Source organism: Xenopus laevis, chromosome 6S (assembly GCF_017654675.1).
Source record: "Xenopus laevis strain J_2021 chromosome 6S, Xenopus_laevis_v10.1, whole genome shotgun sequence".
Classification (NCBI taxonomy): Eukaryota; Metazoa; Chordata; class Amphibia; order Anura; family Pipidae; genus Xenopus; species Xenopus laevis.
In genome coordinates, this window is record NC_054382.1 from 16,222,540 (window position 1) to 16,249,063 (window position 26,524).

General features: G+C 39.8%; 1 protein-coding gene across 1 annotated transcript in view; it reads left to right on the plus strand.

Moving 5' to 3' along the window:
* The window catches only part of nrp1.L (neuropilin 1 L homeolog), a 113,441-nt gene that overhangs the window by 42,158 nt on the left and 44,759 nt on the right, over positions 1 to 26,524 (plus strand). The window contains 4 exon segments of the mRNA NM_001087911.1: positions 883 to 1,064; positions 8,620 to 8,847; positions 23,073 to 23,228; positions 23,680 to 23,846. Of these exon segments, the coding sequence (NP_001081380.1) occupies positions 883 to 1,064; positions 8,620 to 8,847; positions 23,073 to 23,228; positions 23,680 to 23,846 (733 nt within the window).

Below are 26,524 nucleotides of genomic sequence, written 5' to 3' on the forward strand. Positions count from 1 at the left end.
ATCTATCTATCTATCTATCCATATAGTCATCTATCTGTCTGTCTGTCTGTCTGTCTGTCTGTCTGTCTGTCTGTCTGTCTGTCTGTCTATCTATCTATCTATCTATCTATCTATCTATCTATCTATCTAATCATCTATCTATCCAGCTAATCATCTATCTATCTATTTATCTATCTATCTATCATTTATCTATCATCTGTCTCTCTATCTATCTATCTATCTATCTATCTATCTATCTATCCATCTATCCATCTATCCATCTATCTATCACTTGGATCTATCACTCACATGATTGGCACCAGGAATTGCATATTGATGATACCTTAAGTACCAGGAGACCAACTGCTTTGTAGAGTGTTGCAAGGAAGGTGTTTTAGAATCCTCCTCTTTGTGTCTTGCGGTGACACTGTGTCTAAGACTCATGCTGATGAGTATGTACTTTCTCATCATAATAACCATCAGGATGAATCGCTATTGCTTAACTACAATCCATCCTGTGACGAATTGTTTGTGTGCTCGCAATGATTAATTTCCTCATTTTGTGGCCTTATTTAGTCATCGTCGTAGTAATATCAACATTGGTTGGACTGTCTCCTGTCAACAATGATGTAAACCATCTGTCATTTATCCTCTAAGTCATAAATCCTGGTATTCTTTGGCTGTTGGAGGATGATGGAGCTGCTGTTAACGTGATTTTTTAGTGCTACAAGCTTGGAAAAGTCATATATATATATATATATTGCTATACTTGCTGCTGCCTTAGCTTCACTACTCATATATGCTTCATTTACCACCAGTCTCCTATGTCAAACACCATATTTCATGTGTTGAACATTGATTTCTCTAAATAAAACCTCTCTTGTTTTTTCTTGTGTTCCTCAGATATGACTATGTAGAAGTGATTGATGGAGACAACGCCAATGGTCAATTATTAGGAAAATACTGTGGAAAGATTGCTCCTTCCCCCCTCGTCTCTACCGGACCTTCTATCTTCATCCGCTTTGTCTCTGACTATGAAACCCCCGGAGCTGGATTTTCAATCCGCTATGAAGTTTTCAAAACAGGTCAGTATGGTAGTAGCCACTGAACAACACTGAACTATATTATCAAAAACATTTCCAGAGTTTTTGAAAATGGTTTTTAAACTGTGAGACTGGCCCTCCCAAGGGGGCTCCAGAGCAGTATAAGGGGAAGCCAGCTTGATAGCCAAAGAGCCTGAGAGCCAGGGAAAAATGTAATGGCACATTTGTAGGATATCTCAACAGTGACCTTCATTTCCACAATTTCTTATAATTGGATCGTTGTTAAGAATTAGGGGGGGCCATCCAAATGCTTGACCAAAAAGTTGGATCTGAACCCAACTTAACCTGTGTTGTGATACTCTACTTCAAATAGAGTATAATAGTCACTATAGTCCCTGAGACCTCAGCACGGGGAGCGGACAAACCGAAAAATTCAATGGAGCAGGCACTCAGGTTAAAGGCAATCTTCTAGCAGGTTGTTGAAGCAAAGTAAAAAAGATTTATTGTGTCCACAGCCAACTTAACCTGTGGTTTTAGTCACAAAAACAACATCAATCTTTTATCCAGCAATATGTATCCCGTGGGCAAAATTCTTAACCATTATGTATGTATGTATGTATGTATGTATGTATGTATGTATGTATGTATGTATGTATGTATAACACCATACATATGGGAGACAAATCTCATAATAAATATATACAGAATTATAGGACAAAGAGCTTAAGTGCTATGTGGTAAGAGACGTAGTGGGAAGGAGGTCCCTGCCCCATAGAGCTTACAATCTAAGTGGATGGGATGCTAACATACAGGTACAAATTGGATAAGGTAAGGCATAGTCAGGAGGGAGAGGACTAGGCTAATGGTCTAGTGCTCCAAAAGGTAGGCTCTTATTTTTGTTTTGAATAGATTAAGAGAGGGTTCCTTACTGAGGAATTCAGGGATGGAATTCCAGAGTTAAGGTGGCAGTGGATGTGGATGGTGTGAAAAGAAGGTGGCTCTCTGAAGAGAGGAGAAGATTACCAGGAATGTATAGTGACACAAGAGAAGAAATGTAGTGAGGAGCAGAGGAGTGAAGGGCTTTGAATGTTAGCAGAAGGATTTTATATTCTATTCTTTGATTAACAGGCAGCCACGCTAAGGATTTTAGTTGGGGTTGAGCAAGTTCCCATATAGGAGAGAGCAGAAGGATCCTGGTAGCAGAGTTAAAGATTGATTGGAGGGGAGAGAGATGGGAGTCAGGAAGACCAGTTAGGAGGAGATTGCAATAGTCTAAACGTTATAAGATAAGGGCATGGATTAGTGTTTTGGCTGTTGTTTGTGAACAATATGTGAATATATCTACTGAAATTACAATTTTGGTCATAGAGTTTCATTATTATTATATTTATTATATTATTATTATTATTATTACTATATGCATTTTACATAATCACCAGGGAATAAATAATTCCCAGAGCTATTTCAAAGCAATTAATCTAATAGGAAATATATTAGAGGTTACATTCCAGTATTGAGTCTCAAACTCTCTAAACACAATAAACTGCACAGCTCTGTTCAAGGTAACTAGACTGTTCTTCTAAACATATTGTTCCTTTAAGCAGGGCATTGTGAGGTTACTATAGCAGAAGGTGATGTTAAGACAATTTATTTAATGACTGGTAATGTGTTATGTGAATGCATTGTAGTGGGAGCGGTTGCTCCCTAATTAGCCTCTTATTATTTTAAACACAGAAAAAAAACCTCTAAGTAACTGGGGAATGTTACAGTAGATTGTTATTCTGTAGTGCCTTGGACTGGGGTTGATGCCGGGCCCTGGCCCCATTAGCCGACGCCGTGTTCTAACTGGATGATCTGATGTCACAAGGTCACAGCCAATTGCAAAGCATCAGCCAGACACAATACAGTAGGATATAATCTAATATAACTGAAGTGTAATGTTTTCCAGTCTGCTAAAACATGTACATGGCCAGAACACAGACTAGAAATAAGGCTGGTATATACAAATGGTAGTTCTGCATGGGACAAGAAGGATGTGTGTATATATATATATATATATATATACAGGGCCGCCATCAGGGGGGGACAGGGGGGACAAGCGTACCGGGCCCGGGCATGAAGGGGGGCCCGGCAGCGCTGCATTTTTTGAAAATCCGGGCCCCCCTTACGAGCGCCCGAGCCGTACGTCTTGCCTCTTGCGTGCCGAATGCGGAAGTGCCGAAAAGCCGAAGCCGATGCGCCGAAAAGACCCGAAGTCACGGAAAAAGCCGAAGTCACGAAGCGCCGAAAAGACCCGAAGTCACGAAAACAGCCGAAGCCGAAGTCCTGAAGCAGCGCAAAGACCCGAAGTCACGAAAACAGCCGAAATTGAAGTCCTGAAGCGGTGAAAAGACCCGAAGTCACGAAAGGAGGCGAAGTTGAAGTACTGAAGCCATGAGTTCAATCCTACTGAACACCAGTTTGTGTTTTTTTTTTTTTAATCCCCTGGCCACCAATGTATTATTTTAATATTCTATAGGCCCCTGCCACCAATCTTTTTTTTAAAACTTTTTTTTTGGGGCCCCAATTTTTTTTTTAACTCGTAAGGGGCCCCTTGCCACCATTGTATTTTTTTTTTATTTTTTTTTTATATAAAATTAATTTTCTTAACTTGTAAGGGGGCCCCTGCCACCAATGTTTGGTTTTTTTTTCAAAAAAAAAAATTTTTTTTTTTCAAATTTTTTTTTGGGGCCCCAATTTGTTTTTAACTTATAAGGGGGCCCCTGCCACCAATGTTTTAAAAAAAAAAAAATGTAATTTTTTTTTTTTGGGGCCCCAATTTTTTATAAGGGGGCCCTGACCATCAATAGCTTTTTACAACTTGTGTGGGGGGGGTTTACTTTTTTAGCGCTGATGTCTGTGTGGTCTTTTAACTGCGATGTGGAGTGGGCGGGATATGGGGTGGAGCTTGGTCGTCAGTGTGGGCGGGCCCAGGGGCCCCAAAAATTTTGTTGTACGGGGCCCCGTGATTTCTAATGGCGGCCCTGTATATATATATATATATATATATATATATATATAGCAAAATTTTCCAGACCAGCACTCCCTTTTGGTGAAAAATCAACAATCTTTTATTGTGACATGGTATCTTATTCCAACGTTTCGATCCCGATAGGGATCTTTTTCAAGGAAGATCCACAGTGCTAACAAACAAAATCTTAAATACCCAAGTGCTTCACAACAGACCAATCCATACCCTGGTGTCTCTCAATTGGTTAATTGATTAAAATTTGAATCAGTGATAACATTTAAAATCATTTATCATATATAAATGATTTTAAATGTTATCCCTGATTCAAATTTTAATCAATTAACCAATTGAGAGACAATAAAAGATTGTTGATTTTTCACCAAAAGGGAGTGCTGGTCTGGAAAATTTTGCTGTATGTCAATATTACCGTGCACCCCTATTTATCCATTGCCTTGGAGTGCGGATACTCATCAAAGAAGTATATATATATATATATATATATATATATATATATATATATATATATATATATATATATATATAAATACATACACACATCCTTCTTGTCCCATGCAGAACTACCATTTGTGATATACATGAAGGTGCACTATGATGGGATATGAAGGGCACCTTCTACATATAGGAGTTTTACATGACCTTAAAGCATCCTGCTTATAGACAATAGAAAAGACAAATTAAAATTACATTTGCGCCCCATACATATTAACCGAGGCAGAACTACCATTAGTGTTGGTCATATATTATAATCTGTTCATTTGGTGAGTTCACCAAACCATCAGATATTTCACCAATGTGTCCACCTCGAGGAGTTATATATATATATTTTAACTAGCCGATGCAAACCTCAATCCACCAGGAAAATCAAACCTGCCAAATAGAATCCTGGTTGATTTTTGGCCAGATGTTGGCAAGGTGGGCCCATCGCAGAGTCCCATACACTGGAGATAAACTGGCAAATAGTTCTGAAGGATGTAAAATGGCAGCTTAAATCTGCCTGTGTACGGCCACCCTAATGCATGAAAGTGCCATGCAGTGGGGATTTAGGAGGCCCTTTAATTCTAGATATGGATGTATTACATGACAATGTTTTTCTGTGAAATTGGAGCCCCCCAAAAAATTCACTGGGACCCGCAAGCTGTCTTCTTTAATGTTCTTTGTAGCATAATTAGACACCACTTTGGGTGCCTTGTTGTTAGGCCATTGTAAACCACAGTAGGGTATTACTAAAAAGATCCAAAAAGGAGATTTTTATATTTTTCTATCTGTGAATAGGGCTGGAGTTAATAGGACAATATGAGAAAGTCAAAGCTTTGATTGCTTACCTTTATACAGGCAGCCCTGTTGAATTAAACCTTAAAATATTTTATGACTGCCCTGTAAATAAATCCCAGTGGAGCTCTGTTTTGTGTTCCTGGTATAGAAAAGGTATTGCAAGTCTCTTAATAACATTCTGAGCCTGCCCGACTAGCTTCTTAACAACAGCCTGACAAGACAATCTTAGGCGCTCGTTTCTCAAAGTCTGAGAGATAAGCTGTTCTGCTATTGAGAGATTTCATAAAGAATAATACAAGGAATCCATTATTGCAGCTCTAAACCTGTGGCTCAGAGTCAAGATTGAGTGACAATTAGGAACTGCATAAAAACAGAAATGATTCCCTGACGCATGACAAACAAGTCAATGTTGGGCGAGTAATTGGAATATTCATTGGGAATATTAAGGCTTTTTTTAAAGGCTGAGAAAACAGTGTAAAACTATACATTCTATGCGAGAACAAAGGGAAGTTAGAATCCCAGCAGGTAGAGCATTAAATGTTAATGTTGTGTATATGTATCTCTGGAACTTCATTTATTTAAAGTGCATATTTTCCTTCATTAACTTTTAATACATTATTCTGCGAGTGTTACGAGGAAGCAATAAATGATGGCAACCAGGTTTATGTTTATGATGAACAGATGGCCTGGGAGCAACATTGGCCATGACATGTAGACTTCCCAGTCTGTGCTAGCCTTGTTCATTTAATCATTTCTTGGATTCAGTGAGTGCAGCTGTTTGATCTGAAAAGTCTAGTTTTTGTGAGTATTTATAGATCCCAACCCTAATTTGCAGACACCAAGGATTTGGTTTACTCGTAATGGAGTGGGGGTGTTGGACAGGTAAGGGTATATCTAGTGTAACTGGAGGTGGCATGGGTGAATTGCCTATGATTAAGTACTAGAGGCTATGAAACGCGTAAGGAGGAATACCAGGGGGTCTGTATGTTATTCTTTTAATATGACTTTTGAATAAAAGTAGAGCTTAATGGAAGTATGAGTTACGGGATACTTTTTAGTTTTTCATTTTGATGAGTGGATTGGAGCCATGGTAGAATACAATCCTTTCCAATTAGTGGCTGCAGACTGGAAATGGTCCCTTTAATGTTCATGATGTCATTGTATGATGTCCATGTTTCGTAATACAGGTATGGGACCTGTTATCCAGAATGCTCGGGACCTGGGGCTTTCCGGATAACTGATCTTTCTGTAATTTGGATCTTCATACCTTAAATCTAATAGAACACCTTGTAAAGATTAAATAAATCCAATGGGCTGGTTCTGCTTCCAATAAGGACTAATTATATCTTAGTTTGGATTAAGTGCAAGCTACAGTCTTGTTATTACAGAGAAAAAGGATATAATTGAAAAAAAATTGGATTATTTGGATAAAATGAAGTCTATGGGAGATGGCCTTTCTGTAATTCTGAACTTTTTGGATAATGGGTTTCCAGGATAACAGATCTAATACCTGTAATCTGGCCCTCAAACATGCGAAATAGCAGGTGCAGAAAATGTCCATATTTGTAAGTGCAACATGTTTTTTATCTTTCATTACTGCCTGAGGGTAAGTCATAGAGTTAATTAGACCTGGGCCTCGGCATTAAAGGAACCCCTTGACCATAAAACATAGATAGAAATAGAATATTTAATTGGGTAACAGTTGTTTTACAAAATAAGGTGTGACCAACCAGTGCCATTGTTGCACTACAATCCTACCTGCATTGTCACTAAATTATATATATAAATATTTAAATATCCATTTTTTATCCTCCTCTCCTACAATCATTATAGTCATGATGGTTAACGTTAATATTCTGGGAGAGGTTGGAAGTATTGAAAGGAAAAGTCACCCTAAGGTGTGTTCTCTTAAATCCAACATTGGCTACTGGTGTCTTGACACAGTCTGCAACAATTTGTAGATAAACAGTTTTACATACATACAGACACCAGGGCCTCTGAATGAACCTGCTAGGTGTAGCCCAACCTAAAATATTTGATTTTCTTTTTCTGCTAAAAAGTGAAAAGCTCTAAAAGCTTCACTTGTTAAATTCTTTAACTAGTTTGTGATATTCAAGTAAGCGATGCCTGATGGTTGCTGACTTGGTGCCACTCCATCTGTAATCAGGCTGTTTATCATGTCAGCCCCAACCACCACGTTTTACTGCAGCACCTGTGTCAACACCACCCTCTCCAAAAATACTCCGTCACCCTGGATACAACTAAGAATTACCTTTCACATTAACTTTTGACAAAGAGGCAGAGGTCACATCTGGCAGTGTTTGCTGCTGTAAGAACATAAAGAAAAATCTTGAACCTCCAAGTCCTTTTGTTTCCAAGAGATATTTCTTTTAATTCCGCAGTAAAGCACTGTCAAGCCAAAGATTTAACTTCCAAGGGGCATATAACTCCTTCCTAGTGAAGATGTTAACATTTTCTTAACTTACTTTGTTTAGTTGTTCCCATATGACTTCATGTTTGTCATAAGCTTTCAACTGAAATTCCTCTGATCTTGAAATTGGATATGACATTCAAAGTGAGATTGATTAGCAAATTGGTCAAGGCATATTGATAAAAAAAAACGTTGTTTGGTATGTGGGAGCACAGGAGATTTATATGGTGGTTTATGTCTTAAAATAGTCTTCTAGTTCTCATGGGATTATAACATTTAGGGTTATGGTCAACTAAAGACCTATGCTGTAGGTCAGGGGTCCCCAACCTTTTTTACCTGTAAGCCACATTCAAATGTAAAAAGAGTTGGAGAGCAACACTAGCATGAGAAAGTCCCTTGGGGTGCCAAATAAGGGCTGTGATTGGCCATTTGGTAACCCCTTTGTGGACTGGCAGCCTACAAGAGGCTCTACTTGGCTCTATACTTAGTTTATGCAATTAAAACTTGCTTTCAAGCCTGGAATTCAAAAATAAGCACCTGCTTTGAGGACATAGAGAGCAACATCCAAGGGGTTGGAGAGCAACATGGTGCTCACGAGCTACTGGTTGGGGATCACTGCTGTAGGTCATCAAACTAAGGATGGCCCCAGACCTGAGGTCCAGTTAGGGTAATATATCCAGTGTTATACTCTGTCCTGGATGCTCTTAGAACTACAGAAACATGGCCACTGACACTGTGCTGTTGCATTTGTAACCTTGTTATGGTCAACATGGGACCTGACCAAATGTTTGACCTCAAAGAAGACCTGAGACCAGATAATACTGAAAACCATTGACTAATGCATTTCTTCTCTTTGTTCCTAGGTCCAGAATGTTCCAGAAATTTTACATCTTCCAATGGAGTGATAAAGTCTCCAAAATATCCAGAAAAATACCCAAATGCTTTGGAATGTACATATATCATCTTCGCACCCAAGATGCAAGAGATTGTCCTGGAATTTGAAAGCTTTGAATTAGAGGCAGATTCCAATGCACCAGGGGGACAGACGTGCAGATATGACTGGCTGGGAATTTGGGATGGATTCCCAGGTGGTAAGTCAACGATGCTTGAAATAAGAAGTAGTGGAAGTTAACATAAGCTGTGTTTATGGGTTTTAGGAAAATTGTTCCCCAAGTATAACATTATCCACAGACAAATTTGCTGAATAACTCCTTTGAATGATTGTTGTAAGGGTTGTGAGATAGTATTGGTTCTTTTGTTGTATTAATTGGCTGGAAGAGTTCTACATTTTTCTTATGAATGATAAACCAACCAATGTAGGGCGTAAAGCATGAAAATGCTTATATATTGTATATATATATTAAGTACAGCTTCAAATATTAATGGGAGCTACCATATTGCCTGACACAGCTATCGTATTGGGTTGGTAAAGAAGCCATCAAATGCACAATTGCTGTAATTGTAAGTGACAAGGGGAGGCTCTTGTCAGTTTGATTTACAAAACATTTCATAGCCAAATACTTATTTCATAAACTAGACACTGTTAATGGGTTATTGAAAAAAACCAAGAGGATACAATAACACTAATGGCAATATCAAAGAACCAGAACATTCTTCAGTCAAGTACACTTGTAAATTTAGTTCAGCCAGACATCACACAGCAAGTAACTCTGCAGGATAATGATCTTATTCAAATAAACAAAACATTTTAGCAAGTACTTAAACCGGAAGCCTTTATGTAAATTTCACGTGTGCCAGGCAAAGAGACCTCAGCCACTGAGGCCATCTGTGTAGTGTGTGTCATCTCCGAAACAGCTAAACTGAGCATGGGTTGTCCTATAAATATCCTTCCCAGACAACAATCCCATCCTGACCCCTTAGGAACTCTTCTCCAAGTTCAAAATGGAAAGAGAAAGTTTGTTGGTACAAAAAAATTGCATGTTATAACACAGTTTTCGAAAATTATAAAAAAAAAACTGGTTGTTTAAGAATTTTGTGGTCAGTTGTAGCCTGTGAGCCAGGCACAGATTAATATCACAAAAATGGGGGGGGGGTATCATGGAGACGCATGTTTCTTAAAGAAGCTGAGAAATATGAACTGCGTCAGCCGAGGGTATTGCACAGTGCTTCAAGAAGGATGCCATGATCTTCCTTATATGATACATTATATTACACAGACATTGATAAAAAGGACCGTTACCCTAAGAATTTGAAATGTTCTTATGTTGTGGTTAGTTTAGTTATGAAAAGATTCTAATTCTGTGATTGGCTTTAATTTAGTTTATATGCTGTTAGACTTCAGGTTGGTTTGTCTGTAGGAAGGTATTAATGCACTATTTGGTTTCAGGCTGGTCTAGCCATTCAAAGGACCTAATGATCTGAATATCTTCAGGTTGGTCTAGACATGCAAAAAAGGAATACTGTGATGGGATTCAGGTTGAGTAAGTAAAGGATCTACATCTCGTATTGGCTTGAACTTGATGCTGGTCAAGAACTCAAGCCAGGTTCCTGATGCATTTTGCACCTGCAAGGGGCACATAGTCATAGTGTAATAACTCACCCTGGTGGTCGCGTGGTGCTTCTGTTTCTTCTTAGAGCCGGGTTCCTATAGTGCGCTCAGCATACACTTCCATATTTTACGTGCTGTGCATAATGACGTCATTGTGCTTTGATGCAAAAACTATTTAAAGGGGCTTCAGGCTAGAAGTCTTTGGCCGTTGTTATTAAATGGGTGTGATTTTAGTCTACATATATTCTGCCTGTCTGACTCTTCTATATTCTACCAATGCTGACCTTTGCCTGCCTGACCATTCTGTGAACTCTGCCTGTACCGACCCCGGCCTGCCTGATTACTCTTTAGCGTTTAATCCATGAGAACCTGGTGTTGCCTTCCGGCTTAATCCTTGGAAACTAATGTGATTGTTCAGAACACCTGCTTTGCTCCTCTCAAGTTAAGAGCTGGCGGCATCTGAGTACCTGAGGGCTCCTCCCGAGGCCGAAGGCGGCTGCTACAGGCAGAAGATTGAGCCGTGACCAGGGAGCCTAGCACTTGTTTTGAATTTAGGGAGCCGTACGTGACACATAGCCTATGTAGGCACAGAAAGCGGCATGCTTATTTTTACACTATGTTGAAGGGCGTTTGAACCTTTAATTGAAATAATGACAGCCTCTACTGTTTAAGATCCTATTTGTGCAGGTTCATGTATGCAGGAAATAAGGCTGGTCTAGCTATTCAATGGATCTTAATCTTATTTAATTGAAATAATCATGCAACTGCTCTAATACTGTGACTGATTGGATTTTCATTGGTTTAGTCATGAAGAGGTTGCAATGCTCTATTACAGGGGTCCCCAACCTTTTTTACCCATGAGCCACATTAAAATGTAAAAAGAGTTTGGGAGCAACACAAGCATGAAAAACTCCCTTGCGGTGACAAATAAGGGTTGTGATTGGCCATTTGGTTGCCCCTATGTGGACTGGCAGCCTACAGGAGACTCTACTTGGCACTATCCTTAGTTTTTATAGAATTAAAACTGGCTTCCAAGCCCAGAATTCAAAAACAAGCACCTGCTTTGAGGCCACTGAGAGCAACATCCAAGGGGTTGGTGAGCAACATGTTGCTCATGAGCTACTGGTTGGGGATCACTGCTCTATTAGGACCATACAAAGGATCTAATAAGATCTAATAAAGGATCAAACTGACTTTTTGTTTGTCAAGCTCTGCAAAGGGTCTAGATATCTCTGCAGGATCTTGCAGCCCATGTAGCACTAGGGAATTATGGACATTGAGTGTTTGAGAGAGAGAAAAAGAGCTGTTGGCCACATTGGGTTCATAACAGTTGTTCTCGATACTCCATTCACTGTTACACCTGAGCTTGAATGAAATGTGCTTTTTCATAAATAGTAGACCATTTCCAGATGATTCCTTTCCCATCTGCCCCCTCATTAGAAGCCAGGCTGCTTTGCCCAATGCAGTTTGTTTGGTCTGCTTATTAAGCCAAGCTAAGAACTGCCTGTGCCCACTATACACTAGCAGCTGTCTGCATAACATAGGGCTACACCATTACGGTATATCGTTTTACAATTAGCTCCTTTATTGCAATTTAAATATTAGCTCTCATCATATTCGATTGCATTTTAACAACCCCCATTAACCTTCCACTGCCAATATTTCTTTTAAAGAAAAAGTTTAACTTTTCAATATAGAGATTGTTAGTCTGCTCTTTATTTTTCAAACACAAAATAATTTTTACACATTTGGAATACTGTATGTGAGTTGGCCATCCGCTCGCTGCATCTGCCTGTAGCAGCTAAAGAGACTTCTCACCTCTGCTCGTAGATGTAATAGATTCGGGAAGAATTCTCTCAGTGAACACAGAATCAGATTGTAATGCTAATTAGGGCTCCCGACGATGGAACAGAACCTCCATCTGCAGCAACTTGCACTCGCATGCTAACAGAGGTGTGAAAAGTAGTTTCAGATTAATGACATTTTGAAGGTTAACAGGGAAAGTGTTACCAAAATTTTAGAAATGGGATCACTACTTTACAGTCTGAAAACACACCATTTCATTTTCTTTCCTTATGCAAAAAATAAAAACTTTTAAGGTGAAGTTCGACTTGTAAAAAAACAAGAAGTTGCCAGTGCATTTTACCAATTTTGATAAAGAAGGAATGTGCTTCAAAAAGCAGTGTTTTCGCTTACTTTTTTAAAAATTCTGCAAAATCCCCACTAGTCCCGCCCATCTGTTCCACTTCCTGCTGCCTCCTTTCCCAGGCTGCGCAGGGGAGCCAGCGGCACTCAGCTCACTTTACTGTATGATAGGAACCAATCAGCAGCTAGTCTGACCTGATAGGGAACTGAAGCTTGTATTTGCTTGTGTGACTGAAAGGCTGTGATTGGCTGCCCTCTCCTACTGTGCTTCTGGCAGGGATTTTAGGACACACCCACCCTCCATTTGAAGCTCAGACAGGGACCAAAATTGTTTGACCATGCCCATTTTGTGGTCACACCCCCCTAATTACCAAAATTTGGCAGGCTATGAAAGTTTGAACACATTTCTGTGGGTTTTTTTTTTCAGTCATTATAGTTTTGCTAATGAAGGTGAATTGCCCTTTAAGCTGTGAGTCTAAGTTCTCACAAGAGACCTATTTATCTAAATTGTTATAATTACTTATTTGCTTATCTCAAAATTGTTACAAGAGTATCTTAATGCGCCTAGTGGCTGTTCTGGGCTCTCTGCCAAAAGCCAATTAAGTCAGAAACTTTGTATCTTTTTCTGGCTGTTCAGTGCAGGAGATGAAAGAGAAAGTTGGAACATTTCAGTAACAAGCTGGGACTTTGGGTTGAGCTGTTAAAAGCAGGACTGTCCCACTCAGAACGGGACAGTTGGGAGGTGCATCTATGGGGAACTCCAATAAATGGGCTTTTTCTAAACATACTATTAAAGATAATAAAGATTAAAAGATAATATTTGTAGCACAATGTGAGACTAAAGCTGGCCATAGATGTTGATATTTTTAAAAGATCAGATCCTCATTGTGAGACCACGATTTTCTCGGAATGATCGTACGATCGTATGAATTGACAGCTAAAAAGACCAATTTGCCAGGAAAACAAAGGGGAGCTGCCTGCTTGGCCCTGCAAACAGATAGATTGCACTGGGACCGACAAAGATTTTTTGACCTGGCCGATCAATTTCCTGACAGATGTCGGCTGAAAAATCATAAGATGTACGATTGTTCAAATCCCACTAACTGCACGATAATTTCGAAGGATTGGTCGGACTTCCCTAAAATCGGTCGTTCGGCAACAAGAATTGTCGCGTCTATGGGGAGCTTAACACCACTTACTATTCATTGTTGCCTACAAAATTAGACTTTTTCCATTTATCCTATGTCTCCTTTAAGCAAGAATACATTAGTATATCATTAGACTGGAGATAAAAAAAATATGTATCCGTGTATATATATATATATATATATATATATATATATATATATATATATATCATCCGTCCCAGGAAAGAAAAACAAAAGTAAGATATTTTATTGGCGTAACAATGGCTGCTTGTCTTGCATTGCCGGGATCTGCAAGTGACAAACTATTGATGTATTTCTGCTCCACGGTGAGGTGCAAAACTTTAATCAATGCGCCTGCTGCAGATACACAGCTTTAGTACTGAGCCGGCAGCCGCAGGTGTGAAATAGCATGAGGCTTGATTCACAGAAAGGATTTTATGTTCCCTCCATAAGATTAGCGAGACACCTGCGCACATCTGTTCTATCCGTGACCCCAGAAGCACCGCAGTGTATAATCATGTGTGGGCCAGAGAACTGAAAGAGCATGCAGTAGCATTCACCACCTACGTACAATTACATTTATTTTTTATTGTGCAAAAATGTGTTTTTGGGTCAGGGCCGGAACTAGGGGCAGGCAGAGTAGGTGCCCGCCTAGGGCGCAATCATGGGGGGGCACACTTTTAAGGAGAATTTTCTTTTCTTTTCTTTTTTAAACCCTGATTTGCTTGGCCCCACCTCCTGTTGGCAGCTGCTGGCACAGGTACATATTTGTGGGCAATATATTGGCTGCTGCTTGCACAGGTAAACAGATGATATTATGGTTTTTTGGCTGCTGCTGGCACAAGTACATATATGGATTTTTGGCTGATGCTGGCTCAGGTACAGATTGGGGGCAATATGAGGGATTGGCTGCTGCTGGCTCAGGTACATGGGGCAATATGGTGGCTGCTGATACAGGTACACAGATGTTTGGGGCAATATGACGGATTTTTGGCTCCTCCTGGCACAGATACAAATTAGGGGCAATATGATGGAATTTCTTGGCTGCCGCTGGCATAGGTATTGGGGTAACAATATGATTATATGATTATGCTAGCACAGATAAAGATTGGGGGCAATCTGAGGGATTGACTGCCATTGGCACAGGTACAAATGGGGGCAATATGATAGGTGCTGGCACAGGTACATGGGGGCAATATGAATGGTAAGGCGAGAAATGATAATGCAGGACTGGGTGGGGAGCACTGATTGAAGCCCTTGCCTAGGGTGCCAAAATACCTTAGCCCGGCCCTGTTTTGGTTAGAAGCAAAGACACATTCACAGTTTCTGCCTAACCAAGTGGTGTAACTACCATACAGGCATAGACAGTTGTTGGGGTCTGCTATATAGTTCACCATCACAGTTCCTTGCCATACACTGCAAAAAATCGAGATTGGATATTTTATTTGTGGCATGGCCTGGCTAATTGTCGTTACAGCACTGGCTATACCCTTTCATTTAACCATAACAGAACTCAGCATTTTGGAGCGATATACCTCCCTTTGTTGTGATACTGTCGGGACTTTGGAATTTAAACTCAAGACCGTGCGGTGGTTTATATGGCTTGCACATGTAATGTTTATGCGGGAGTAATGTGAATTTTTTGAAACTCGAATAAATTAAATTTTGCTCACAATTCTAATGGTATGTTATTTATGAAAAAAGTCCCGAAACGAAAACTCGAAACTAATTCAAATCGACTTTTGCGTGTCCAATTTTTTTTTGACACGCATTTTATTTTTGACGAGCTACATTTATTTTCTCCCATTGGAGTCTATTGGCATAATTTACAAAGCAAAACTTGGAAAAAATTTGGCTCATGTTTTAACATATTCAAATAGTTCAAGGGACTTTTGACTTCTACAAGAACTCGGCAGGTTTTAGGTGAAGAATAGTCGAATCAGAACTGTTTCCAGGGTCGAGTTGTGATAAATCTCACATTCTAATTCGAGCTGGTGGTTTTAAATTCGAAATTGTGAGTTTTGACCAAAAATTTTTTTTAAAAAATTGAATTCTAATTTACTATTCCAACCTGCCCCTAAAAGTAACGGTTTGAAAGAGTTGGATAGGAGGTCAGAATGTGGGTGGATAGAAATCAGGAATTTGTTAAAAGACTTTTCTGGCCAATACGTTAGTCAAATAGAAATGCCTTAGAAGGGAAAGTATATGAGTGTGTAGCTGTATGATGATAAGGCAAATATTTGTAGCAGGCTCCCAATTCAGCATTCCAGGTGGCAGAAATAATAATGAAGGAAGAAAGAAAGAACGATAAAGGGAAAGTAGCCCTTGAAGGCTCCTGTTCTACTTCAGCATCAATGTAAACATTTCCTCTGCCCATTGCTGGATATCAGTTAAGTCAGGGCTGGCAGTCACATAGTGCACACTTGCTTCTCCATACAAAGTGGAAGCAGTCTCTCACTGGGAGATAAGAGTTCCAGAGACATTCCCCAGCCCTTGCAGTGAATCATACTGCTGCCACTGTCTGAGCCACGAGCCTTGCTGCCCCCAAGGACTGAGTGACTGATATTAAGAGTGAAAAGCCATTTGAAGGGCTGTGCATCCAGTCTGCCTACTATTTCCTTGGCAAGACATCAGTGCTCAAGTCAATAAAATAAACACATTTCTGAAGGAAGGAACAAAAAGCAGTGTCTTGCGATAGATGTTAATGTCATAGGGAATTAAACACTCCATTAATCTCTTTTATCTCGGCTTCTTCTGATTCTTGTCTGATCTTCTGCTGTCATTAAAAGGACATGAGCGCCGGAGTTTGCTTTGCTCATACGTGAAAGGGCAATTAATATCCTTTGCAGGGCATTTCTTCGAGGCATTGATGGAATTTTAATGTACAACTACGTGCTCATGTTTTCAGCCAGCAGAGAAAATAAAATATCCTTTCTATACATCTTGTTTAAGGCTGGCTGAGAATGCTGGGATTTATTGTTCCTTTAGAACTTGAAGGAAGCAGTGGTCATATCATTTCTTGATCCCAGCCTGCTGAAAGCATTAAAAGATGTCGATGACAATGGCATAATCGCTATGTCCATCATTTGAGAGCCTAATGATACTCCATTTTCAGAGCCTCCCCCTGTTTCTATAAAGGTGTTTCTAATTGTGCTATCAGATATTAACTTTGTGCAGAAACATCTTTATTTCTTCCCCCCCAGATTAAACCAGAGTCATTCTGTAGAATTCATTGATATATGAATTTTTACACATTCCAAAGTGTTTTATTTTTGGAAGAAAAGAAGTTGTGTAACAGAGATGTTTCTCAACTGCCCATTCACGTTATATAAGAGGCACATGGTATGTACAGGGCCATATTCATAAATAAGGATATAAATAGTCCCATCATTTGACTGATACACATGGCTGAGAAATGTATTTATTTTTCTGTACATTGTGTCTCAAGAACTCCTAGAAGGAGAATAGGATTAGTGAACTTACATTTGTATCTTCTTTGAGCACTTTAAACTTTATTGTTTATTGAAAATATGGTCCTCTAATTGCCTCCATCTAGCTCCATGTTCCCAGGGCCGGATTTACATTGCAGGCTCTTCTAGGCCCACTGTCATTTGTCGCCCTGTCCCCTCCCTTTTATTCAATCAAATTTTCATCATCAGGACCAGAGCAATGGGGATTGGCCTACAGGATATTTCAAAAACTATTGTATCTCCTGCGCCTCCCCAGTGATTCTGAATCAATGTGGGTGGGGTTGGGAAGCATGCCGCCTCCTAAAATCCTGCTACCCTAGGCCCGGGCCTTGGTGGCCTCTCCACAAATCCGTGACTGAGTGTTCCCTTGTTCTGGAGGTCACCATAGACGCACAGATAATATTGTATGAAACAATATTTAATGCGTGCATGGCTGGAGACGAGACAACCAAGTCTAGACTGAGAATCAAAATAGGCCCTGGTATTTCAGGTGCACAGAGGCCCAAACAGCCCTCACCAGCCCAATAAATAGTGTCTGTCTATGACAACTTACCGCAGCACCTCTGGCATTTGCCAGAAGCCAAAGATTGCCAGTCCAGGCCTGGAGACGACCGATATCAGCAGAAGACTTGGATATTGATCGGCTCGTCCATCTCGGAAAATGTTGAAGTGTTCAAACATCGGCCTGCTGAACTGCTGAATCGTTAGATACAGGTAGAATTCTATTGTTTCTACCTGTATTTCTGATGATTCAGCTCTTGTATTGAACACGAACAATCTTTGCTGCCGTAATTGTAACATCTATGGCCACCTTTGGTCTCAGAGACACCTCCTTCTTCGAATAGTTCTAACGGTGGTGGGTTTTAACCCTCTTATCCCCTCTCTTAGTCCTCTACGAGTGTTATAATTCCCTTCCAAGGCATTAGACACAGACATAACTTATCCATGGAATTGGTCTGGTATAATCAGTTTGTTCATAGCCTGAACTGACACAAATACGCTATACCAGCACTGATATTTCCATGTACTGAACTCAAGGCAGCAGTACAGGGGGCACTTATTAAAGAATCCACTGAATCTTGCCTGCATTTATAAATATCAAATCATTATGCTGACCTCTGCCTGGGCAAAGTGCATGTCAACTTATTTCTAATAAATGCCATGTTTTATATTTACTTTCACTGTTGGTTACCATAGATAATGATTTAAAGTGGTGGGTTGACCCTAGACATCTATTATGGCAGTTTATAGGAAGTGGGGCAGTTATATTATTCAACAGTTCATGATTCAAAGCACGGGCAAAGGTCCCTAGCTCAGTAGGTTATGATGATAGAAATGATAATTTATTAGAGACAACAAATAACAATGCCTTGCAGTGGCGGAACTACCGGGGGCGCAGGAGGTGCAATTGCACCAGGGCCCCTGCCCCCCGGTGGGGCCCGCAACCCAGGAGAGGAGTACCGGGTACCGACAGCTGCTCTGTCGCACCAGCATAAAAATACCTGTCCCTGCAGACATCTCCTCCCCCACTAACTATCTGGTGGCTTCAGGATCCATGGGCCCACCGGGGCTTCTGCCTCAGGGCCCCCCATTGCCTTGCGAAGATAATTATAGCCAGGTGGGACAAATGACATCACTAAGGACCAATTATATCTCATGTCATCACTAAACACCACTTATAAAGATATATCTTATTATCATCATGGCTTTTGTGTTTTACATTATAAAAATTGTTTAAATTACTGTCTTAGTGAGACTTTTCCTCATTCCATAAATAGCATTCCGTTGCTCATCTATATTGATGGCTAATGAGCTCCAATCCACATGGGTTTTCTATTGACTTAATCTGCCATGGACTCTCCTAGCTGGGCCTCTCAGTCAAATCAGAGTGATAAAGGTCACATAAATATATGTATATTATTAGCTACAGGGAGATAAGCCTAGTTTAATTACTTCCTCTCCTCTACTTGTTGACTAGACATTCGGGCAGCAGTTGTCAATTATAATCGTTAATAATACATATCCACCAAATTGAAATGGATGATTGGCTCTGCTTCCGAGACGGCATATGCCTGGGAAAAATGAGAAAAATATTTTCCTTCTAGTAAATATGTTGAATCGGAGCCAAGAGAAAGGGAATATACTAGTACTTTTGAGAGCATGGGCGCTCCCACCATCACGTGTTAATTACCAGTTTGGTAACACTGAGGGATATGTTGAAAGGCCATACTCAAATCACAGTTATGCTTTGTATGTGGAACACTGATTAATGATATCTGCTTTGCCCAAGTCCTTTCCAGATCAATATTGCATTAGCTAGTCTGGGTATGCTGCATAAAGAAATTCAATACTCCATTGTATGATATTGTGGCTTCTGAATGCATAGCCTTCTTCTGCTCCGCTGATGAGATGTCCAGGGGCAAAATTCAGACAAACTGAACGCAGACATCCCAAATAAATCCTTAAAAAATAATAAGACAGTGAGTCATAGTACTACAAACCCTACAAAGGTCCTCTGTTTGCCGACTCAATGGCCAAGCTGTTTGTGTCTTAAAAGTCACCTGAGTTCAAAGAGGAATATTTATTGTTAGTCTTTAGATACCAGTTCATTTGTGTCTCTTCGTTAACCCAGTAAAATACCTCTCAGGGGGGAACTACATTAAATGGGATTTAGTAGGATGATTTGGTATTAATGAACCATTCAGTATAAGAAATAGAATTTTACATTAACAAGGGTAACCAGCAGACTAATGCAAACCAGTATCACATGACTCCACTAAGATCAGTATTCTAAAGGTGGTCATAGACGTATAGATCCGCTCATTTTGCAATGCCGCCAAACGAGCGGAACTCACCCCGATATGCCCACATTGAAGTGGGCAATATCAGGCTGATCCGATCGTGCCAACAATCGGATCATTATGGATCCGATACTGGATGTCGGATCGCAGGACTGCATAGATGCACAGATACGGCCACGATCCAACAGGATTTTTAACCTGCCCGATCGAAATCTGGCCGACTTCCGGCCAGATATCCATCAGGAAAGCCCATCGGATGGCCCCACACATGGGCCAATAAGCTGCCGACTCGGTTTGTCTGCAGCTTTTATCGGCCTGTGTATGAAGGGCCTTAAGTTGCCCTAGGCTTTCCAATCCATCTTCCAAAATAATAACTAGACAGCATTAACTGTGGGTCCATTCTTCTATATAGGTGCTTGTTGATACCCCAATCAAGGACAATTCCCATTGGCCCTTTCTTATTTAGACCCAGTCCAGGATTTTTTCTGGGAAGTTCACAAAGAGCTAGAAGTCAATCAGTGCACAACGTGTATGCGTTGGGGGGGAGTGGCTGCAGCAAGTGGGTGCATCATTTAGAAATCTGGGGCTGTTTCCAACAAAGGCCCATGTGACACCACACTTCCTACATCTAATAGTTATCAGAGTGGGTACTTGATGTCTGATTTCTTTGGTGAGCCCTAGGAGGTCCAATCCAACACTATCAGGGTTATACTTTTGTACCAAAAGATTTCCTAGAAGGCCCAGGCTCTATTTGGGCCCCAGTCTGGGAAGGGAAAATGCAAACTAGGCTTTTCCTATTATATTAATATAATATTTATACACCATTTGGCACTGTCTCCATCTAATTGTTGTGGCAAATATCAGTTCTCTATTGGGCCCTAGGAGACCCAGTGCAATGTCTTACAATTAACAAATAGTTATGCCATACAATTCCACCCTCCTGCAGCCAATCAAATGCCTGTTTTCATTATTCTTACTGCAACAGGCCAATTGCATTAGCTGCTGAACTTCTACTATGCTTCTCATATTCATTAGATTTAGCTAGAATAGAGGCTGCTATATATTTAAAAATCATACCCATATCATGTCTAGGGTTGACACCTGAATTAAATTTAACTGGCCTACAGCTACCTAAATTCCAGGCCTGATTTGTAGTTAGCTGAACCCCAGGATACCAGGTCTTGTGCTAACACGTGGGTGTGTTTTTTCAATTCATGCCACTATCCCTTTAACTGTACTTTCTAATTTTTTCTTACTGATATACACCACTGTACTATTATATAAACCGTACCCCAGATTTTCCGTATGAAAAGAATATGTTTACAGTAGAAACGATGGCTGCAAAGGCAATCATACCGTTGCATTGCATTTTCAAAATACTTCTTATCCCCTTGTATACAAAGAACAAAGAGGCATTCTTTCACTTTACACAACTCTGTTCCCAAACTGTATTTATATGCTAACATTTTCTGCTTTTCCATGCTTGCTGGTAAAGTGCTAAAGTAAATGCAAAGCTAGAACTTATAAATAAGTCCAATTACCTAGCAAATTGTTTGATTTCCATAGTAACCAAGAGTGTATTGAGGTACTTATAAGTACACACATTTTTTTGTAAGTGTAATTTGGTTAATTTACATGTCCATTTTGCTTCTTCCTTTTTCTTCCCATACATAATATATGGGGAAATGCATTCTAAAATAAAGAATTTCTCCTGATGTGTAGTTCTCATTAAAGAACGAAATGAAACAGATAGGCGGAGAAGTAGGTCACAGGCATTATGGAAGGGCATGGACTGTATCTGCCAAGTCTAGAACTTAATAAAAATATCACAAAAATGTCACTCATATGAAAGCTAATTCAGTTGGAAAGAGTATTCTAAAAATGTCCCTGCTGAGAACTGTATGTGTAAATAATTATCAGACAAGAGCATCAGTTGCACGCTTAACTTCTTGTTCTGCAGAGCAACTTGCTGCCTTCCTCCAATGAAGCGACATATATTTTTGAGGAAAACCTTCTTAAAGCTGAGCCAAGAAATCATAATTATGAACAAGTGTCAAAAATGGAAAACTTTCTATAGACAATAAATGCAAATAGTTGCAATGCAGAGGCTGTAACCATCTACTCTATGTGGATCACAGCAGTTGGATACAAGGCATTAAGCTCACGGCATGCTCATCTATAATTACTGACTTTCATATTGGGAACATAAACGTAGAATTGCGATGGAGAAGTTGCAGATAGGCTATTTGTAAACAAAAGGAAAATAATTATAATGCTACTAAAACTACTAGTTATGTTTATATTAATAATGCTAGAGTAAGGTTTCTTATGCTTCTCTCAACTTACCCCATGCTGAGTAAAGCATTATGTCTCTAGCATCTTTCAAATTCTTGGCCTTCATGTAAATTGATAGTCATTTGCTTATAATAATATCTTTGTGATTCTGATCTTTATCCCACGTGACACTGATAATGGTATCACAAGTATATTGTAAAAGTGGGGAAGGTAGACTCTGGGAACAGACTGTGGCTGTGGGATAGCAGGTATAGTAGGGAGAGATGGCGCCTATAGTAACAGTGGGATAATAGTCTCTGGGAAGGGAGTGTGACTGTGGGATAGCAGGTATAGTAAGGAGAGATGGTGCCTATAGTAACAGTGGGTAATAGTCTCTGGGAAGGGAGTGTGACTGTGGGATAGCAGGTATAGTAGGAAGAGATGGTGTCTATAGTAACAGTGGATAATAGTCTCTGGGAAGGGAGTGTGACTGTGGGATAGCAGGTAGAGTAGGGAGAGATGGTGCCTATAGTAACAGTGGATAATAGTCTCTGGGAAGGGAGTGTGACTGTGGGATAGCAGGTATAGTAGGGAGAGATGGTGCCTATAGTAACAGTGGGATAATAGTCTCTGGGAAGGGAGTGTGACTGTGGGATAGCAGGTATAGTAGGGAGAGATGGTGCCTATAGTAACAGTGGGATAATAGTCTCTGGGAAGGGAGTGTGACTGTGGGATAGCAGGTATAGTAGGGAGAGATGGTGCCTATAGTAACAGTGGATGATAGTCTTTGGGAAGGGAGTGTGACTGTGGGATAGCAGGTATAGTAGGGAGAGATGGTGCCTATAGTAACAGTGGGATAATAGTCTCTGGGAAGGGACTGTGGAATAGAATGAAAGAACATGTAATCACACAAAAGTATTAATTAGTAATTCTTCCTCTTTATATTCATGAGTATTTTTTCCCTTACAGTTGGCCCTCACATTGGCCGTTACTGTGGACAGAATACTCCTGGACGCGTTCGATCTTTCACTGGGATCCTCTCTATGATCTTTCACACTGACAGCGCAATAGCGAAGGAAGGGTTTTTTGCAAACTTCAGTGTTGTACAGAGTAACACCGATGAAGGTCAGTGATGTCGTTTGAATCAATGTCCTAGATATTGTAGATGTTCTACAGCACAGGTAGATATATGAAATGTTAAAAAGAAACTTCTGACTTTGTATGCTGTCCTCAAGAATATGTCTGGAAAATCAAGTTATCTTCTGTATTGTACTGTGATATAAGTCTAGAGAGATACATAGAAAGACAGAGATAGGTAATAAACAGATTGTCTCTTCCACAACTGAAGATGGCCTGGCTCTCAGTAAAGAACATTTTCTATACTAAGAACTGAACACCTTTCATTAGTAGAATTCAACCACTCAAGTTCAGCAGAAGTCATTCAGTGCTGACTCTACTAATACACTGTAGGGGTTTTGATGTTTTGATGTGCAAGATCCTACCACTTTCTCTTATGAAGTCATGTCATGCTTAATAATGACCACCATAGTGACATGATACAATATTGTATTTTCAGATTTTCAGTGCAAAGAACCCCTTGGCATGGAATCAGGGGAAATTCATTTCGACCAAATCTCAGTTTCTTCCCAGTACAGCATGAACTGGTCTGCAGAGAGATCACGCCTAAATTATGTTGAAAATGGGTGGACCCCAGGAGAGGACACAGTCAAAGAATGGATACAGGTAATACAAATGATATACTTAAACAACAAATGGACAGTCTTCTCCTCCTGCCTCTCTCTCTCTCTATTTCTAGCCTTCACTTTAAAATGTTATCTGGTTGGTGGGGTAGATGACCATGACAACCCTTGGTTGTCAAGGATTGATAAAGGGTGGTTTGTCTCCTGAAACATTATACATGTATGGGACCTGTTATCCAGAATGCTCTGGGCCTTGGGTTTTCTGTTATTTGGATCTCCATACCTTAAGTCTACTAGAAAACCATGTAAACATTAAATAAACCCAATAGGCTGGTTTTGCTTCTAATAAGGATTAATTATCTTAGGTTGGGATCAAGTACAATCTACTGTTTTATTATTACAGAGAAAAAGGAAATGATTTTTACTAATTTGGATTATTTGGATAAAATGGAGTCTATGGGAGACGGCCATTCCGTACTTCGGAGCTTTCTGGATAATGGGTTTCCGGATAATGGATCCCATACCTGTATTATTTTGCCACTTTCTTTGGCTGATGGGTCAGTCACCCTATGCTTCTGTTGTGTGTGCAATAATTGGAGAGAACTCAATTTATATGAGACTCTTTCTTTAAATGGAAGAGATGAACTATGCATGCCAAGTGTTTCCTACAGGTAAGGAACAGATGATCATTATTCAGTCCAACACTACCTAAATTTGTATTTTCCGAACAGTATATTTATGTAGCCTCCCAATGAGCCCTTGGTAGCTAAACAATTCCATTACACATCCCAGTGCTTTCTGAATATCTGTCAGCACATGCTGAGAAGTGTAGTTTTAGGCAACACTTGAATATTTGCATATTAAATAATATTTCCAAACCAGAGAATTCTACAATTAAGAATTCTCAATTAGAAGGGCCCCCCTGCTGTGGCATTATTACAGCAGTAGAAATCTATACATGCGCAGAAGGTTATTATAATAAAAGTTTAATTAGGAAAATGGCTTTTATAATGTTCAGGTTGACTTTCTTAGCCGCTGCTGTTAAAGGTACTAATGGTTCTTTTCTGAAAAGCAGTTGGCACAGAACAGGAGTTGGTTGTGTTTTGTAGAATTATAAACATATATTCAGAGGCCCAGAAGAGAGCATAATGGGAACTATAACTCCACTTCCAGAACCTGGTTTTGATTAAATCAATATGTGGTGTAACATTAATAACAATAGCATATGTTGGAACACAAGTGTGTGGACAGCCTGCAGAGAGCAAACCAGTTGGTCCATGGGGCCATCAGTTATCCCAAAGTTGAACCCTGTGTCCAGTCCAGGATTTATTTTTTAAAAAGTAGAGTGGCAACACTACTTCCAGTTTAGATAAGCTGGCCATACACATACCTATAAAATAGCTTTTATGCGAATGTTGGAGAACAATCCCCACAGATATCTTTGTTCCATTGGTATGGTGTATTTAATTGGACATGTTTGGAAATGGAATCTTCTGATTCATCATGGTGGCCTGTGCATGTACACCTTCAGATGAGGAAGTGAATTGGAGCTGACGGCTGTTCGGGCTGTTGGCTTGAACAAGCAGAACAATAAAAAGGTGGCCATGCTTTGTATGAACATTTGGACTGTATCTGCCTGTCCAGCTCATTGGCCAATGAGTTTTGCCCAATGTGTAGTCACATTAACACAAGACAGCCCCAGTTCAAACACTGAACGTCAGATCAAGGTGTCAGATCAAGGTGTTGCATGTGGTCTTCAGGGGTGTGACATTAAATGTCTTGATTGGATATACAGTGTATAGAAGAATATACCCCCTACTGTAAATATTACCATATCTGAATTTCCCTAAAAAGTGCTTTTATGTACATCATAAAACTCTAAGGTGACTTATAAAATCACAATTTTTTTTTAGAGTTGGAGGCTGTGCTATTTATTATAATAGCATCAAATATTATATAAATATTGAATGTATTTCTGCAAATTATTATTTGTCTCAGGAGTGACTTTAAATACTACTGTACCTCTTATTTCTAGTGTACCCAGCTCATGCTTGGCATTTTTTCCCCTTGTTTTATGCATAAAAGAGAAGATTGCCTCCTTTCCCAGATATTCAGCAGTTCACCTCCCTAAACAGTTTGTCCTGTGACCCGGGGAAACCTCACTTTACAGAAAAGTGTAACCGTTTCCTGAAACAGGCATATCCAAAACCAAGCACAATCTATCTCTGGGGTGTCTGCGTACATGTCATCGCCCATATCCTAATTTATTGTCTGAATTTATTATACGGATGATATGAGGCTACTGTTAGGGTTAACGACCATCCAGAGCCAAGAGCTTATAGAGAATGTTGGGATTTGTATTCAAACAGGATAGACATACTGTATGTATAAGCTATTGGTTTATAACAGAAGTTTAATGTTGCATACTGTACCCTGGATATTATGTTGGCTTGTGTTTATCTATGCAGATTCTATTTTTTAAAGGGCAATATATATATATTGATTTGTGTTCATCTAAAGATGAATTTTCCATATGTTTTAAGAAACTGTTAATGACCTTGAGTTTACAGTTGCTATTGTCCCTGGCTGGTTGGTCATATCCTTCTATAGCAAATTCTTATGCTTTCTGAGTGTATTTAAAGAAGAACTCAACCCCCTTTCTAATAAAAACCCAACCCTCCATAGTCCCCCCTCCCTGATCCCCCCGCACAGGAGTTAACA